General features: G+C 43.1%; 1 protein-coding gene across 2 annotated transcripts in view; it reads right to left on the bottom strand.

Annotated features, from left to right (window-relative positions):
* CABLES1 (Cdk5 and Abl enzyme substrate 1) overlaps positions 1 to 5,440 on the bottom strand; it is a 77,924-nt gene extending 72,484 nt beyond the window's left edge. Inside the window, exon 1 of one of the 2 annotated variants that reach the window (XM_063130638.1) lies at positions 4,542 to 5,440. In XM_063130638.1, the coding sequence (XP_062986708.1) occupies positions 4,542 to 5,239 (698 nt within the window). In that variant the 5' untranslated portion in view covers positions 5,240 to 5,440. The remainder of the gene's footprint in view (positions 1 to 4,541) is intronic. The other variant, XM_063130637.1, reaches the window with a different exon arrangement.
* Positions 5,441 to 17,985: the final 12,545 nt, after the last annotated feature.

Below are 17,985 nucleotides of genomic sequence, written 5' to 3'. Positions count from 1 at the left end.
TTTATGCTTTCCAGTACTCACTCCAGGTTGGGGTTTTTTTAGACCACTATTGTCACTATCTGCTGTTCCTACCCATAGTCAGCAGATGTCTGACTATGCCTGCCTTTGACGCTGGCCCTGACACTTTCCATATTCTCTCCATTTCATATTTTGCAGGCTCACAACAATACATGTAAAGCATCATGGTACACTTTGGCACCAATCTAATTTAAGCTAGATAAGACTTAATCAAGTTAAGTCGTGACTAACTAGTTTGACTGCTTTATTACAAGTAACTTTAGCTGGGTCTGGGCCCTTGCCTTTTTGCCAAAACAAATGTAAAATGTTATTCTTCCAGAATGTGTATAAAACCAAAAAGTTTATTCAAACGATGAGAGCCACTGTGTTGAAGTGATTAGAGTGTTGGGTTGTTGTTGTGAGGATAAAATGTACGCCTGTTGTGGGTTCCTTGAAGGAAAAAAGGCAGCAATAAATAATCATAAATAAATAAACACATACATTATCTTGCTTGGAGGAAGATGGGAGACAAATGTGACAGATAATGGACTTCTATTGTGTAATATATTCAAGTGTTCTCTCTACTACTGGGGTTTGTGTTTTAGTCTTACTTCTCGCCTTCATAACTTAATTTGCCATCTGTTTTAAACAGTTTGTTTTATACTTTGAATGGTTTTAGTTTTTGTGAACCGCCCAGGGAGCTTCGGCTGTTGGGCGGTATAAAAATGCAATAAATAATAATAATAATAATAATAATAATAATAACCCCCTTCATATGAAAAAGCAGACTGTTGTCTTTTGCCTACTGTTGGTTATCTTACCACAAGGAGTAAACCTGCATCTATGTTGCTTGTCTTACCCTTTGTCCTTTAGGGTGCAATCTTATGCATGTTTATAGAGAGAAAAGTCCTATAACTCCCAGAATTTTCCAGACAGAGATGGGGAATTCTGGGAATTGTAGGACTTTTTCTGTCTAAACTTGCATAGCATTACACGCTTAATTACTTATTAATCAGTTACATTCACTCTGAGAGATCTTCCCAAAACATTTCATCAATAAATGCATCTTTACCATGTCAAAGAGAGAACCCATAATAAAGATGTATACGTGCACAAACAAATTCCTACACAAATGTACAATCATAGATTACAGAAAGAAAAATACACATTTGCCTCCATGTGCTTCTACATATAGCAAGGGAACTGTATGGTTATAACTGAAGCCTACTGATATGGTGTTGCCTTGTTATTTCCTGCACTCAGATCAGAGAGACTACTGTCATAGCCCAGACACAATCATATGATTTCATCTCTAATATCTAAACTGTCCTGCAGCCGCTGAACGCTCACTCTTCCATTAATTATTTTTGTTACAGTCTAATCATGTTCAAAACATTTAGGAGAGAGGGATTGCTTGAACATCCAGCTATCTGTGCAGAACTGTCACTTAAAGCCTGTTATTTATTCATTAATCCCAGGCTACAAGACAGCATTTTTTGATCTTTAAAATGGGTAAACATAATGCTTTTACACTTTAAACAAACATGCTGTAGCAATTTCCCATTAAATAGAGATCAGTGTTGAAGAAAAGCAGAACAGGGGTGATAGGGTGATACATCAGCTCATGAGTAATGCATGGTAACAGCAGAGAATAAATGAAGGGATTAAGATATGAGATTCTGAGACAGATCACAATCAAAAGAAAATACTTCTGATTCATATTATTTTGTGGTGCTCTGCTAGTTTTACCACCTGGATACTGCAGAGATGCCCACCCGCTTCTAATTATTTTTCCTAAAATCCCCTGAAATAAGGAGCCCATTCAAAGAAGAGGAATTTACAGATTTCTTTGTGATATGCTAAACCTTATTCTGTCAGTTTATCAATGCCACCAAAAGGGCAAAGGAGAGGGAGAGCGAATTAAGTTCTCGAAACTATTTTTTGGCATCCTGTTTTAGCCTACAATGGCTGAGCAGCATAGTCTCTTGGCCCATGGAAGGTGTTCTGTGACTGGGTTCATACAACATGACAACGCACAGTTCACAACCCAATAACAAACCATGGGTTCTCTTCATGAGTTTTTCATAGTCAACAAGCCATGGTTTATTAGCACGACTGGGTTCAAACAACACAACCCCCATTTCAGCAACAACTCATGGTTCAACATACATCAAAAACCAACTTCTTCAGCAGAAAAAGAAGGTGGAATCTGCTCAGGGTGCAGAAATGGTATTATGTGTTACCTACAGAGGCAATATCAAACACTGAGAGAAAGTAGTTTCAACATTAACAGCATTTGTGTTTTAAAAAGCATGTAATGGCATTTCAGATACCGAGCGGCTTACAAGAAAATCTCATTTCAATCAAAAAACAAACATTTTCCAATATATTTATTTAAAAGCACGTGTATTTTCATACCTTCAGACCAAAACAAAGCTAAGCCAATGCAAGGTTTTACATTTCTAGCAGGACTATTCAGAGCAAAGGAGATTTTGTTGGTACCCCTTGTCCTGAACTTGTCAGTATGAACCATAGTTATTCCTGTGGAGGATATTTTATTAGGTCCCAAATCCCTTCAGTAGTCTTTGGTTTGCTGTATAGTGCATCCATACTCAGAATTAAGTCCCACTTTGTTCAGTGGGGCTTAATTCCAGGTAAGAAGAACTGAAGCGTTACTCGTTTTTTTTAAAGCTTGGGACAGAAAAACGCAAAGATCAAATGTTCCTTCAGTTAAAACTAGAAAAGATACCAAAATCGCCAAATCTTGATCAACGTCCAAACATGTGCCCAAACAGAAAACTTATAATACTTCAATATGTTCAGGTTCAGACTTCGGTAAACCACTAGGTGGAGAGAGTTCTAATGTGAACCCACAATGTGATTCAAAGCTGGCACACAGATGGTATTGGTTAAAACAGCATCCTTCATTAACCCTAGAGAGCATGTTAAGATATTATTGTCACAAACACACCTACATGTTAAGAAAAATGGCAGAAACCTAGATTTTCCAGGCCAAGCCCCAACGTTTGGCCAATCTATGAAACTGTCAACACACCCTCTTGGCCTAAATGTCACAAGAGTTTGTGGGAAAGCAAGGGGCAGTATTTCCTCCTACCACCCAAAGAGCACTGTGTGAAGCTTCATATGCACATTTTTTGTCATGTTGCTCCTCAAAGTTCTAAACCAGCCTTCCCAATCTGTTACCCTCCCGATATGTTGGACTGCAACTCCTATCATTCCCAGCTAGCATGGCCAGATAGCAGTTGCAATCCAATACATCTGGTCAGCACCAGGTTGGGGAAGGCTGTTCTAAATACTGAAGAGATTTTTATTTTTAGACATGCAAGGAAATTTCAACATGCAAAATACATACTTGTGAAGTTATCAAATATGCAGGGTTTTTTGCCTAGAAAATGAGGATATATATTGCAACATAAATAAATAAGGTCCCAAGGAAGACACTAGTGAAGCAATGTAGTTCCCAAGTAAGTCAGAGAGACTATGATAGTGAGAGGCACCCTGAGCAGGTAAACTCTAAATTTAGTACTATAACCTACCATTTAACATCTATATACTATCGGCAGCATGCAAGGTGTTGTACAGAACATACAGATGTTAGAAGATTCTGCTCCCTGCATTATGGAGGTTCCAGTAAGCAGTGAACAATGTGATCTACTGTACACTCCAGGAATTGATACCCATATCTCACATAAACTTCTCACATTTATACTCTTTATCTAGCCTCCTCTCCCTCTAGTTTGGTACTAAATAAGTAACAGCCTGATTCTATACAGAGATGGGTGCTCCAAGCCTCTGCACACTGCAAAGAATCAGGCTACATAGTGGATTAGACTTCTCATTTAGCCTACACATCTATATTGAGATGGGCATGGGGAGTGAGGGGAGAATAACCCCCTTACAGCAGCGTTATTAAAGGATGTTAATGAGTAATTAACAATCCCTATTATATGATTTTGGATATGTGCCCTTTTAATCCTTTTACTTGGAATTTTGACTAGAATTCAGCTCTGGAAACTTTTACTAAATCCTTATTGCCTCTTAAATAATAATACAGCAGGAACTGCCTCTGAGCAGGTGAAGAGCTATTTCTCCTCACCACTTTTCCCTCTCTCTCTCTCTCTCTGTTTCTCTCTCTCTCTCTCTCTCTCTCTCTCTCACACACACACACACACACACACTGAGATTAGGAGTAAACTTTATCAACCAGCCTCAAGCCCTGGCACTTCTCTTATGTATTAAGCACTAAAAGCTTTTTTGGCAAAAAGGCCTAATTCGAAGCAACGCTCTCCTGAGCTCAGCCACAGAATGTCAATACCAGTGCCACCCCTTGGAATATCTGAAGTATTAATAAAAGAAGCAAGTCCGACCAGCATGTGCAGAGTGACCCAGATGAGAGGTCGTGTATAAACCCTCCCCTCCCCCCACTTCAAAGAAATGAAGTCCCTCGGTGGCCAGTGGCGTTGAAGGCACCAAAATCTAAGGCCCTTCTGGCTGTTACGTGGAAAAGGGCGTCCCTCACTTACCGGGACCTCTGGAGCTCGAAGGCGCTGGTGCCCACCTGGCCTTGCTCCAGGCAGCAATAGTTCTGCGGGACGGCTCTAGCGAAGGAGACGGGCAGGATTCCCTGAGTAAAAGAGTTGAGGCGACCCCTTGCGCCGCTCGCAGAGGGGGTCCCGGAGGAGCCCGGGAAGGCGCTGGGGGCGGCTGGCACCTGCACGCTGGCAAAGGCATCTTCGTCCTCCTCCTCGACGTCGTCTTCCTGCTGCTGCTGCTCGCCCGCCGCCCCCAAGGGGCTCATGGGTCTGGCGCTGCAGCTGCTGCTGCTGCAAGCGCCGGGGTAAGCCCCATACTGCTGCTGCTGCGGGGCGGGCGACTGCAAAGCGCCCGAGAGGCTGTAGCGAGACCTAGCGCTGCAGCTATTGCAAGCAGCAGCCCTCGCCGCCGCCGCCGCCTCTGCAGCAGCAGCGCTGCCGCCGTTCTCTTCCCCTCCGCCGCCCTCGTCGTCCTGCAGCACCGGCCGGCCGTCCAGAGAGATGTTGGTCAGGAAAGAGAGCGCTGCCTGCCTGCGCCGAGGGTCCATGCGCAGCGGCGGCGGCTTCCTCAGACAGGGCTCCAGCTGCTGCTGGTGGAATGTGCTGCCGCCACTGTTGGCACTACCAGGGCTGCTGCTGCTGCTGCTGGCGACGGCAGCAGGAGCAGGCGCCGCGGCCGTCGCCGCCATTGTCTGTCGCTCCCGGCCGCCGTCTCTCCCACCCTCGGAGTGGGCAAGAATGATAATGCGAGCGGTAGGCACGAGCTAAGCCCGGGCGGCGGGTTAGCAGCGGGCTGCGAGGGGAGGGAGCCGTCGTCGCCGTGAGAAGGAAAAAGGGAGTTGGGGCTTGCATGGCATGTTTCCCTCCTTCGTCTTGACTGCCTGCATGGAGAGCGCGCCCGACTTTGTACAACCCCCCTCCTCCTCCGTTCCCTCCCTCCCTCCCTTCTCCTGCTCTTGCTCCTGCCTTTCTCTCCCCCGCCACCCCCCGCTGCCTTCGCTCCTTGGTCAAAGTTATTAGCATTTATAGGTGCACTCGCCCCGCCGAGCGCTCGGTGCAACAACAGAGCAATCACGTGTGGAAAAGAGAGCTGTGAAGAAAAACAAAAGCTCCAGCCAGGAGGAGGAGGAGGATAGTGGAGGAGGAGGAGGAGGAGGAGGTGGAAGAGGAGGAAGAAGAAGAAGAAAGAGGAGGGGGAGAGAGGAGGAGGAGGAAGTTGGGTCTAAGGAAGCTCCTGCAGCCTTTCTATTTTTTCCTTCTGCTTTTTCCTGTGAGCTTAGTGGGAGGGGAACTGGGGAAGGTGGAGTCTGCTGTGTTGTGCCACTGCACAGCACATGGTCTTGAGGAGGTTATATAAAAAAATAAAAAAGGCACGCTCCTAGAATGTAATGGGGTGTAAACACTCATGGATTCCTGACAGGCCTCTTCATAACAACAAAATGCCTAAACCACTAGGATGCTGCATGTCCCATTTTCCTTTCTGAGATGACTGGACTGATTCATGTTCAGCTCCCAGTTTGGCCACTAAATTAGGCTTGCTTGAAATCTCTCCTTTTGAAGGCTGTTGTTCCAGTTAACCAGCACCACCCATCTAGAACTTGATGGGTATTAGTGGTCTATTCAGAAGAATATGGCTCCATTAAATCCCTTAGGGAAGGCTTCTCATTCTTGAAGAATTGATCCATCTCATTATAAGGATTGTCACAATAACATTTAAGGGTTCAGGTGGACTACAAGTGCAAGGGAGTGTAAAAACAATGGCAGAAAGAATAATTGGAAATAGTTTAGAGAAAGACTTCTGGGTGTTGCTGCACTTTTTTTGCATTTGCTCAGGTGTCTTTTTTATGGATACTACTACTCCCTTCTGGCAAAAGATGGTTTACATGAACCTCCTCCTGTCCATTTTATCTTCACAACAAACTTGTGAGGTTGATCAGGCTGAGATTCAGGGTCCAGCCCAGAGTCACCAAATGAGCTTCATGGACAAGTGAGGACTAGAACCCCGATCTCCCAAGACCCAGTCCAACACCCTACTACACCACACTGACTCTAATTAAATGAAATTCTGAAATACTATTTTTTTTCAGTAATGTGTGTGAGATTTACAACTTACTGATCTGCTATTAAGAAAACGTACGCCTTTGGCTGTTTCCTCCAAACTTCGCTGCATGTGTTCTGAGAGAAAGTACCATCAGAACCCTTCCAAAATCAACTTCTGCTCTAGCAGAATTACAGAGCACATGTTTTATATGTAGGAAGCTAGATGGACCAATAGTCTGACTCAGGAAAGGGCAGTTTCATGTATTGTTAATCCCACATGTATTTCAGAAGCGGAAGTTACTTATAGGATGGGAAGAATTACAGAGTACTTAATGCAAATCTGTTACCTGTGGTGATTATTAACACATTCCAGTGACAGATAGTCACAGATGCTTTTTTGGTACCTTTATAATTGTGAGCCTTTGAAATACACACTCAATAGCAATATTAAGTGATGCAATGCCTATTCATTTCCTCATAATAAAAATTGTGCTTCTTACCATATCATAGAAACACAATCTTGGTTTCACTTCTCTCGCAGGCAACCATGCTCCCATTTCTGACAGTGTTTTGTTGAGAGCTCTAGGCAAACTGCCATGTGTGTGGTAACTTGCTGTATTTTTCAAACATCCCTGCTTGCCTCTCTGCAGCCTCCCACACCCTCCAGCAGTCAGCTTTTGACTATGCAGTTTAATGGATTATGTCCATCATTTTAAAATGTAATACTTTGCTATTATCATGCATCCCAGATAACTAAGGTGAAGAACATGCCAAGGATGACAATTCCAAGTCAAGTTTCTAGTATACAGTTTGAAGATCAGCTGTGTACAAAAAGTGATCAGTACTCTGCTTTGATTTCCGGTATTGTTTAATATCTACACTGTATGACATAAAAACTGGAACAGATTCAGTGCATGGAAAAGAGAAGAGAGGTGACAAAAAGAATATTTTGGAATAATATTGCAATAACATGCAATTACTGATTTTGCATTGCATTAATCAGTCATTCTTATCTCCCACTTAACAATTGTCAGCTTCTAAAAAATATTGTTAACAAGAATGTTCTCCTCATCTGCTTGTCACCATTACCAGGCCATGTGAACAACTCACTTCTCCAACGTGTTTCTGTTGCCATCACAACGATCCACAGCTATAACTGTTTCTGGCTGAGTTTGGGCAGATATCTGTGTAAAGCTGTGATGCCTTCTGAATACAAAACGTAATCCTTTGCCATTGTTTTATCACACCTCTAAGCCTTTTTATGATATCGTCATGTCCCCTTTTGAACTCAAGATTTCATTTATTTAATATCCCCGTTGTTATAACCTGACTCTCAGAAAGATGTCAATAGTGTTTTTAATCTCCTGTAGTTTTACTGTGCTGAGAGCAAGAGAATTACCTTTTTTGAGCCAGCTAACATGCTTGAAATTTTTTGCTTACATGAACGACTAAGAAGCTTAAAAAGAATGTTGATTAAATTTTAATGTCAAAAACTAAAGTAAGGCAACATAATGAGCTGCCTTCTAAAATCTTAGTATGCAAGAAAGTCTGTAGTTTGATTACAAAAGGTATTCAACTGGATTGGGAAAGAACAGCTTAACATTACATCGAACCTGCTGACCCCACAACTGAAATAACTCCTTAGATGCCAAACTTTAGTAGCTGTAGCTCAGTGGTCAAGCACATGCTCTGCATACAAAAGGTCCCATGCCATGGCCAATCCCTACCATCTCCAGGTAGCAGTGGGAAACACTCCTATCTGAAATCCTGGATAGCCATAGGTCAGTAGGCAGTACTAAACTAGATGGCCTGACACTGTGTAAGGCAGCTTCCTGTGTAATCTATGAAAACTGAGGTAGGGGAAGTCATTCTCTTATTAGGCAACTACCAAGCAGAGACAGACAACTGTCTCAAGCAACATGAGTAGATAGGTTATTTCCTTTAAAAGCAGGGCAGTTAACTGTCCTAGAAGATTAGGAAACCTTAAATTACCCTTGCAAAAATATTTTGCCCACATAGAATACTGTAACCCAGTTGTTAATTTTCCCTGTCCAATCACATGTGTGTGGGGGTGAGGGAGAGGGGGTGGAAAATGTATTTTTATGATAGCCACAATCAGCTAATGAGAAAATAATATTCACTTATTACAGGAGACTGGAACGCTAAGGTGGGCAGTCAAATGACATCTGGAATTACAGGTAAGCATGGTCTAGGAGAACAAAATGAAGCGGGACATAGGCTGATAGAATTTTGTCAGGACAACTCACTGTGCATAACAAACACTCTCTTCCAACAACCGAAAAGACGGCTTTATACATGGACTTCACCAGATGGCCGACACCGAAATCAGATTGACTACATCCTTTGCAGCCAAAGGTGGCGGACATCTATACAGACGGTAAAAACAAGACCTGGAGCTGACTGTAGTTCAGATCATGAACTTCTTATTGCACAATTTAGAATCAAACTAAAGAGAATAGGGAAGACCCACAGATCAGTTAGATATGAGCTCACTAATATTCCTAATGAATATGCAGTGGAAGTGAAGAATAGATTTAAGGGACTAGATTTAGTAGATAGGGTCCCGGAAGAACTATGGACAGAAGTTCGCAACATTGTCCAAGAGGTGGCAACAAAAAAAGTCCCAAAGAAAAAGAAAACCAAAAAGGTAGGACGGCTGTCTGCTGAGACACTGGAAGTAGCCCAAGAAAGAAGGAAAGCAAAAGACAACAGTGATAGGGGGAGATATGCCCAATTGAATGCAAAATTGCAGAGGTTAGCCAGAAGAGATAAGGAATTATTTTAAACAAGCAATGCGCGGAAGTGGAAGAAGACAATAGAATAGGAAGGACAAGAGACCTCTTCCAGAAAATAGAAACATCGGAGGTAAATTCCAGGCAAAAATGGGTATGATCAAAAACAAAGATTGCAAGGACCTAACAGAAACAGAAGAGATCAAGAAAAGGTGGCAAGAATATACGGAAGATCTGTATAGGAAGGATAATATCGGGGATAGCTCAGATGGTGTGGTCAGTGAGTTAGAGCCAGACATCCTGAAGAGTGAGGTTGAATGGGCCTTAAGAAGCATTGCTAATAACAAGGCAGCAGGAGGAGACGGTATCCCAGCTGAACTGTTTAAAATATTGCAAGATGATGCTGTCAAGGTGATGCATGCCATATGCCAGCAAATTTGGAAAACACAAGAATGGCCATCAGACTGGAAAAAATCAACTTATATCCCCATACCAAAAAAGGGAAACACTAAAGAATGTTCAAACTATCAGACAGTGGCACTTATTTCACATGCCAACAAGGTAATGCTCAAGATCCTGCAAGGTAGACTCCAGCAATTCATGGAGCGAGAATTGCCAGATGTACAAGCTGGGTTTAGAAAAGGCAGAGGAACTAGAGACCAAATTGCCAATATCCACTGGATAATGGAGAAAGCCAGGGAGTTCCAGAAAAACATCTATTTCTGTTTTATTGACTATTCTAAAGCCTTTGACTGTGTGGATCATAACAAACTGTGGCAAGTTCTTGGTGGTATGGGGATACCAAGTCATCTTGTCTGCCTCCAGAGGAATCTATAACGAACAAGTAGCAACGGTAAGAACAGACCATGGAACAACGGACTGGTTTAAGATTGGGAAAGGAGTTCGGCAGGGTTGTATACTCTCACCTTACCTATTCAACTTGTATGCAGAACATATCATGCGACGTGCTGGGCTTGACGAATCCAAGGCTGGAGTTAAAATCGCAGGAAGAAATATTAACAATCTCAGATATGCAGGTGACAGCACATTGATGGCTGAAAGCGAGGAGGAGCTGAGGAGCCTTATGACAAAGGTGAAAGAAGAAAGTGCAAAAGCTGGGTTGCAGTTAAACCTCAAAAAAAAAAAAAAAGATTATGGCAACCAGCTTGATTGATAACTGGCAAATAGAGGGAGAAAACGTGGACGCAGTGACAGACTTTGTATTTCTGGGCACAAAGATTACTACAGATGCTGACTGCAGCCAGGAAATCAGAAGACGTTTACTTCTTGGGAGGAGAGCAATGACAAATCTTGATAAAATAGTTAAGAGCAGAGACACCACACTGACAACAAAGGTCCGCATAAAGCAATGGTATTCCCCGTAGTAACCTATGGCTGCGAGAGCTGGACCATAAGGAAAGCTGAGCGAAGGAAGATAGATGCTTTTGAACTGTGGTGTTGGAGGAAAATTCTGAGAGTGCCTTGGACTGCAAGAAGATCAAACCAGTCCATACTCCATCCCCTCAAGTCAGACTGCTCACTTGAGGGGATGGTATTAAAGGCAAAACTGAAGTACTTTGGCCACATAATGACAAGACAGGATACCCTGGAGAAGAGGCTGATGCTAGGGAAAGTGGAAGGCAAAAGGAAGAGGGGCTGACCAAGGGCAAGATGGATGGATGATATTCTGGAGGTGACAGACTTGACCTTGGGGGAGCTAGGGGTGGCGACAGCCGACAGAAAGCTCTGGCATGGGCCGGTCCATGAATTATTATTATTATTATTATTATTATTATTATTTATTTATTTATTTATTTATTTATTTATATATATAGCACCATCAATGTACATGGTGCTGTACAGAGTAAAACAGAATTCACGAAGAGTCGGAAACGACTGAACGAATAAACAACAAACAACAAATTATATATAAAGATCATGAAGCATTTTAGCACACTTGAAAGGTTTCTTTTTTCTGGATAATAGTGGAAGAACAAATTTGTGAGTCCCTAATATGTTTTAAGGTGCATGTTTAGAAAGAAAAAAGTCCTATAATTCCCAGCATTTCAGCTCAATCATGTGCAGGACATCAGCCTACTGGGCAATGCTGAGGTCACTCCTGACTTGAGGCCAAAGATATGCTACTATAAAGGTACTATGCTAGTCTAGTGCTACTGCTGTGTCCTCAATGCTAATGAAACAGCACTAGCTCAAAAAGAAAGGATTAAGATGGAAGTTAGTTGGGATCCTATGCTTTCTCAGGGGCTGTTCCTGTTCCCAGAAGAATAATGTTTCACCTGAAAAAGAAATGATGTACATTAGAAATGTTCCCATTGGAGAGCCCGCAACATCTGACCTTTCTCTCCCTGCCCCGACCATCCAGCCACAATAGAGGATAGGATTCTGACCAATTCAAAATGGAGCAAGAGAACACAGATTGCGTATATCACAACACATGCCATGAGTCCATATCACTTTGTCCCTTATCTAGATAAATTTGAACTCGCCATACATTTCAAATCTCTGGGTGTTCTGGAGTAGGGCAGTCATTACTTCTGGGAACAGAAGTAATGACTTCTGAAGTAATGACTCTTCTTGGCTTCCAGCAAGGATTATATGAAAGGGAGCGGCATATCCTCCGCTCCAGACCGAGCCTAGAACCTGGAAGAAAGCCCCTTAGCAATAAGTCAAATATATATTAGAAAACCCAAGGGAAAATTAAACAGTGTATAAGTGTACTAAAAGACACACATTGAAGAAAAAGAAATGTTAAGAGATACCACTGAACTTACCAATTGGAAGCCCTGTTTGTCAACCAAGGAAGAAGGCATGCTTGCCAGAAGTACATATCACATAAGGGCAGGTGAATATTACTTGTCTGAAATTTTACATGTACCCTACCCCAGGATTCTACCGTAGACACAGACATCCATCAGGATCAAATAAGGTGTTTGTAGTGTTATTTGCATTTTTGCTGTGGAGTCATTGGTACCCCAACAAAACTCAAATTCTGTTCCTGTATCCTACATGTATACCTTCTGATTGTTGGGCCATGGGAGGCCTGTAATGGGGGGCAGTATGGTGGGCTTTCCTTGACACTGTAGTTGCGTGTGTGTGTGTCAGGCATTTGCGTGTGCTCATGTTCCTGTTGTCACTGCATTCTGAGTGTGCCTTCCATGCATAGCAGATATAGGGGTGTCGATAGTGTTTAGTATTAGTGATCAGGGCCAGCATCAAGAGTAGGCATTGTAGGACACCTACTGAGGGCCCACATTCCAGCAGGGGCCCATCGAGTTGCTCTTCCTCTTCACTATTCACTTGCCTCTCACGCTGAGCCTGGCAATGGCTGTGGTGAGGAGGAGCAGTAGATGCTACTGTCTCTCCTTGTCAAGCAGGCAAGTGGTAGCAATGTGGAATATGAGTGATAGCCAGTGATGATGATGGTGGGAAGATAGACTCACTGAGAGAAGGGGCCCATTGAGGGTATCCTGCCAAGGGTCCTAAAAAACATGGAGCTGGCAGTGTTGGTGGGCACTAGCGGTGGTGCCAAGACTGCTATGGCAATAGCTGTCAATGGTTGCTACATTATTGTGACTTCTTTCTACTGGTATTGTTTTGCCTTATCCTTAGAAGTTGTTTAGGGTTCCAGCTATGTCACACCAGTGTTAGCCCTAGTGAAGCTGGATCACAGGATCACCCTGTCCGAACATTGAATGAGTGCAAACCTAAACTCAGTAATCCTTAAAATCCTGTAAAATAGGCCGGTATTGTGATCCTCATATTGTATACAAGGACTAAGGTTGAGAGATAGTCACCTTATGATTTTCTGGTTGAGGTGGGATTTGAATGAGGGGCTCACTGCTCACATTCTTAGAGCTCCATCACACCCCAGGGGAAACACGCTCCCTACCGTTGCTTCTCCGCCAGTGTTTTTGTTCCTCGGTTACTTCCTCTTTCAAAAGAGGAAGTACACAACAAGCACGAGACCCATTGAATCCGCTGTTCTAATGACGCTGCTTCTCCCACACACAGCAGGAGAGAGCAGCAATTCTGAGTTTAAAAATACATTGGCCTTAACAAGGGTTTTTTTTGTTGCACAAGGAAGGCCAGAAGGGGTGGAAGGTGCACGGGAGGGACCTGAGCAAACTCTGTGAGTGCCCAGTAATGAGCGTGCAATAAAATGCTCGTCGGCTGGAGCTCTTAGCCAAAGCAGCTCAGAACCAGTTGGATAGAGGTTGCCTGTACCTCTATCCTCTTTTTAAAGAGTCATATTGCGCACTCGCTACTGGCCACTTACGAATGTTCACGCATCCTTTAGATAATGATGTCTGCCTCCCATGAGCCTCCCGCTCTTTCCGCTTTTTTTCCTTCGCAAAATAGACCCCTTTTAATCCATCTTTTAATAAAAAAAAAACCCAGAATATGCTGCCATTTCCTGCTGCGTGCAGGAAAAGTGTCGAGATAAAAACAGCCCCTGAATGGGCCATGTGTTCATTGCTGCTTCCTCTTTCTCTAAAGAGATCGTCGCTATTGTGGGACAGCAGCAGGAGGCCATAGCGATGCAAAAATCCACCCATCTGACTGCCCTATACTAAAGCTTTCTGTGTTGTGTTCATTTTAACCCAGTAGTAAGAGACTTATGGCCCTCTAAATGTTGTTGGACTGCAACACCCATCAGCCCTAGTCAGCATAGCCAATGGTGAAGGATGATGGGAGTTGCAGTCCAAAAAGTCTGAAGTGCCTCTATAAAAAAAGAAGAAGCCTCCAATGCTGTATTAACCCTTTCTGTGGTTTCTAGGCAGGAATATGAATAAAACATGTACCTAGTTGTACAAAGCAGAGCTCTGGTAGGCAGACAGAAGACAGCAAGTGATGGATTCTTAATTAGTGGGGAATCACTGAAGATGAAATTCCAATCCTACTTTTGGAACTTGAGTCATTTTTCAGTTAGATCTATAATGAAGACAGATGTAGTACACAGCTAAAGCCCTTGCTGTAAATTAAAGCCTACGAATATCCCCATGATAATAACATAGCATAGGTTTGAAAGCTGTGAATTGTGACTGCAGCGACGTGCTGATTCCTTCCAGTGTGTGGCAGTTACAGTGAATTTTAAAAATATAAATACTAAGAATGTGTGTACAAGGCAGTGTGTAGAAACCTATGCAAAAGTTTCCCCCTTCTCAGCTCTAGGAATCTGGACATGGAGACTGATAAACCAGAAGCCCTCAGGAAAAAAGGAGGCACCTCCCATTTATCCAGTATATCCTGAAATGCAGTCAAAGAAGAGATATTAAAAAAAATATTACTAAATCACTGTTGTCCCTTGTGAGCTGCCAAGTATAGCAGCATCTATTGATCTCAAGTGGTAATTATCACTATAGTATTACTATGGTACATTACTTCTGCAGCCTTCCAGTGTAATGGAACATTTTGTCATAGCATGTGCAGAAGCTATTAAAGAACATATCTATCAGTGCACACAGGTATGCATAAAGCAAGGGACACATCCTCCCATTAAAAGTGTTTGGATTTAAGAGAAGCTGGAAGGGAACTGGGTAGGGAGGAATGTGTGTCCTTTTTAATTGCAGAACTTTATTCTAGAGACCATTTAACGCTTACATTATTTTTCCTGCATCTAGTTCAGATGTCAACCCTACTCTGGCTACAATTTAAAAATGAACTAAGCTAAGGGAACCATCAGTTCCCATTGCTTGAATAAGAAGTGCTGAGCAAGGAGCAACTCATTACAGGCTTCTGGAAGTATGTCTGCACATTCCAGATCGAGACAGATTACAGCAGAGATAACTGCTTTTCTATCTAATTCTCCCTATCATGGTGGTTGAAGCAGCTAGAATACTGCACCTTGGTGGAGTCTATGTGCATGAATACTTTGCACTGATCTGGAAACCCCAACATAATTGCTAGTCTGCACAGGAGCAAAGCATTTCAGTTTATGCATAGGTATGGTTGTATCCAATGTCAGTCCTAGTTAGAGCAGACCTACTGAAATGAATGGGACTTAAGTTAGACTAGCATGGGATACAACCCATAGCACCCGATTACTTACTTTGTGCCACTGTTACATTTTCAGAACTATGTTTTGATCACAATAGAGCAGTATGTGCAAAAGAACATTTTAAAAACGTGAGCATTTTTTGTTTTGAAAATGCTTAGCTTTTAAGGTTAGGCACCATGAATTGCTCCATCTGTTGACTTCAGTGAACTGGACAGCTTTTTGTATCGAAGTAAAGAGTTGAAGAATGAGCCGGAAAACAAGTTCGGATTGCATCAATCACCAGTTTTCAAAGACCAAGACCTTCTGAAACAGTATGGAAATACTTCCCCTCTGTTCTCCAGCCCGTCCTTGCTTTAAATTTATTACAGCCTGTGATCAGTAACATCTGGTCACCTCTGTGTTTTGTTCACTAGACACCCTAATTAGTTAATTAAGTATTTCCTGTACCTTTTCATTATCATCTCAGCAGAGCTATTTACAGTTCTGTGCATCATTTAAACAAAATGAAGCAGTGATTCCGATGCTCTTCAGGTCAATGACTGTCATGGCTGAGCCAAAACCTAAGGCATTTGGAATACGGACAGGAAGAAAATCCAGGCTTTTGTTTTGCAGGCAGGCAACTTCCTTGGACAAATAGTCTTTTTAACTTAAGTGCTCCACTGTTTCAGTTGGTGGCCTGTGAGGCTGCCTCAGTTGGAATGATGCTACACAACGATGTAGTGGAGCCAGGGTTAGCAGAAAAGATTCTTTTCCAGCAGTTGCCTGCTTGCTATGTTAATAGCCCAGGGAACAGTTTATTTAAATACGATTGATTTGAAACAGTGAGGACATTTGTTCATGACAGGAGTGAACCCAGCTTCTGGGCTAAGCTATCCCTAATTGCTCTGCTCTTTTCCCACAGAAAGTGGCATGGGCCTTTGGAGAGCTGTAGAGGGTTGTAAGTCCCATGTTCTACGAGTTCTTCACTTTGCACATAACAAAACTGAAACAGCCAAATTTGGACCATTTTTTTAAAAACTCTGATTGTATAACCATGGGTAGTGTCCAACGTTAGCCCTACCTAGAATAGACCTACTGAAATGAATGGGACTTAAGTTAATCATGATGAAATTAAGACAAATTTATTTCAATGGGTCTACTTTAAGTAGGACACCATCTTACACCTTTTGTTAATGACAAGTGTACTTCTTACACCAGCTTTCTTGATAGACTGAATGGAACAATATCTGGAAACACTTTGAAGATAGTCGTTCAGATTCATCTTGAGTTGGACACCACACTTAATGCAGTTCCAATAATAGAGGCATTCAGAGTGCCGTCTGGGCCAGTTTTATTGGATGAGTTTCAGTTATTAAGGCCTGAGGATGTGAACAAGGTACTTGGCCAAGTCCGGTCGATCACCTGTGTGCTTGACCTTTTCCCTTCATGGCTTATTACATCAAATAAGGAGGGGATCGCCGGCTGGGTCCAGAAGGTTGTAAATGCTTCCTTGAGAGAGGGAGTGGTACCGGCCTCTTTAAGAGGCAGTAATCAGACCACTCTTGAAAAAGCCAAACCTGGACCAGGAAGATGCTAAAAACTATAGGCCGGTGGCTAACATCCCCTTCCTGGGCAAGGTGCTTGAGCAGGTGGTTGCAGGACAACTCCAGGCACTCTTGAATGAAACGGATTATCTAGATCCATTTCAATCGGGTTTCAGGCCTGGTTTTGGAATAGAAACTGCCTTGGTTGCCCTGTGGGATGACCTCTGTTGGGAGAGAGACAGGGGGAGTATGATCCTGTTGGTTCTCCTGGACCTCTCAGCGGCTTTCAATACCATTGACCATGGTATCCTTCTGGATAAGTTGTCTGAGCTGGGAGTTGGAGGTACTGTGTTGCAGTGGTTTTGCTCCTACTTGGATGGTCGATTCCAGAAGGTGGTGCTGGGGGATTATTGCTCTGTGCCGTGGCGCTTACACCACGGGGTTCCACAGGGCTCTATTTTATCCCCTATGCTGTTCAAAATATACATGAAACCCCTGGGGGAGGTTATCCAGAGATGTGGACTGAGGTGTCATCTATATGCGGATGATACCCAGCTCTTCCTCTCCTTTTCATCAAACCCAGGTGAGGCAGTGGCTGTTCTGAACCAGTGCCTGGGCACGGTAATGGACTGGATGAGGGCTAACAAACTGAGACTCAATCCAGACAAGACGGAGGTACTGTTAGCGGGTAGTTCATCTGTCCGGCGAGGTGATGTTTGCCCTATCCTGGATGGGGTTGCACTCTCCCTAAAGGATCGGGTCTGTAGTTTGGGGGTGCTCTTGGATCCAGAACTGTGACTTGAGGCACAGGTGAACTCAGTGGCAAAGAGCACCTTTTATCAGCTTAGGCTGCTATACCAACTACACCCTTATCTGGACAGAAATAGCCTAGCTACAGTTATCCATGCTCTGATAATCTCTTGTTTGGATTACTGCAATGCATGGGGCTGCCTTTGAAAATGGTCCGGAAACTTCAGCTGGTACAAAACAGGGCAGCCCATTTAGTAACAGGACTGGCTGGCGAGATCACATCACGCTAGTCTTTTTACAACTTCATTAGTTGCCAGTCCAGGTCCGGGCCCGATTCAAAGTGCTGGTAC

The sequence above is a fragment of the Elgaria multicarinata genome, chromosome 7 (genome assembly GCF_023053635.1).
Source record: "Elgaria multicarinata webbii isolate HBS135686 ecotype San Diego chromosome 7, rElgMul1.1.pri, whole genome shotgun sequence".
Classification (NCBI taxonomy): Eukaryota; Metazoa; Chordata; class Lepidosauria; order Squamata; family Anguidae; genus Elgaria; species Elgaria multicarinata.
This window is presented reverse-complemented; position numbering and strand designations above follow the sequence as displayed.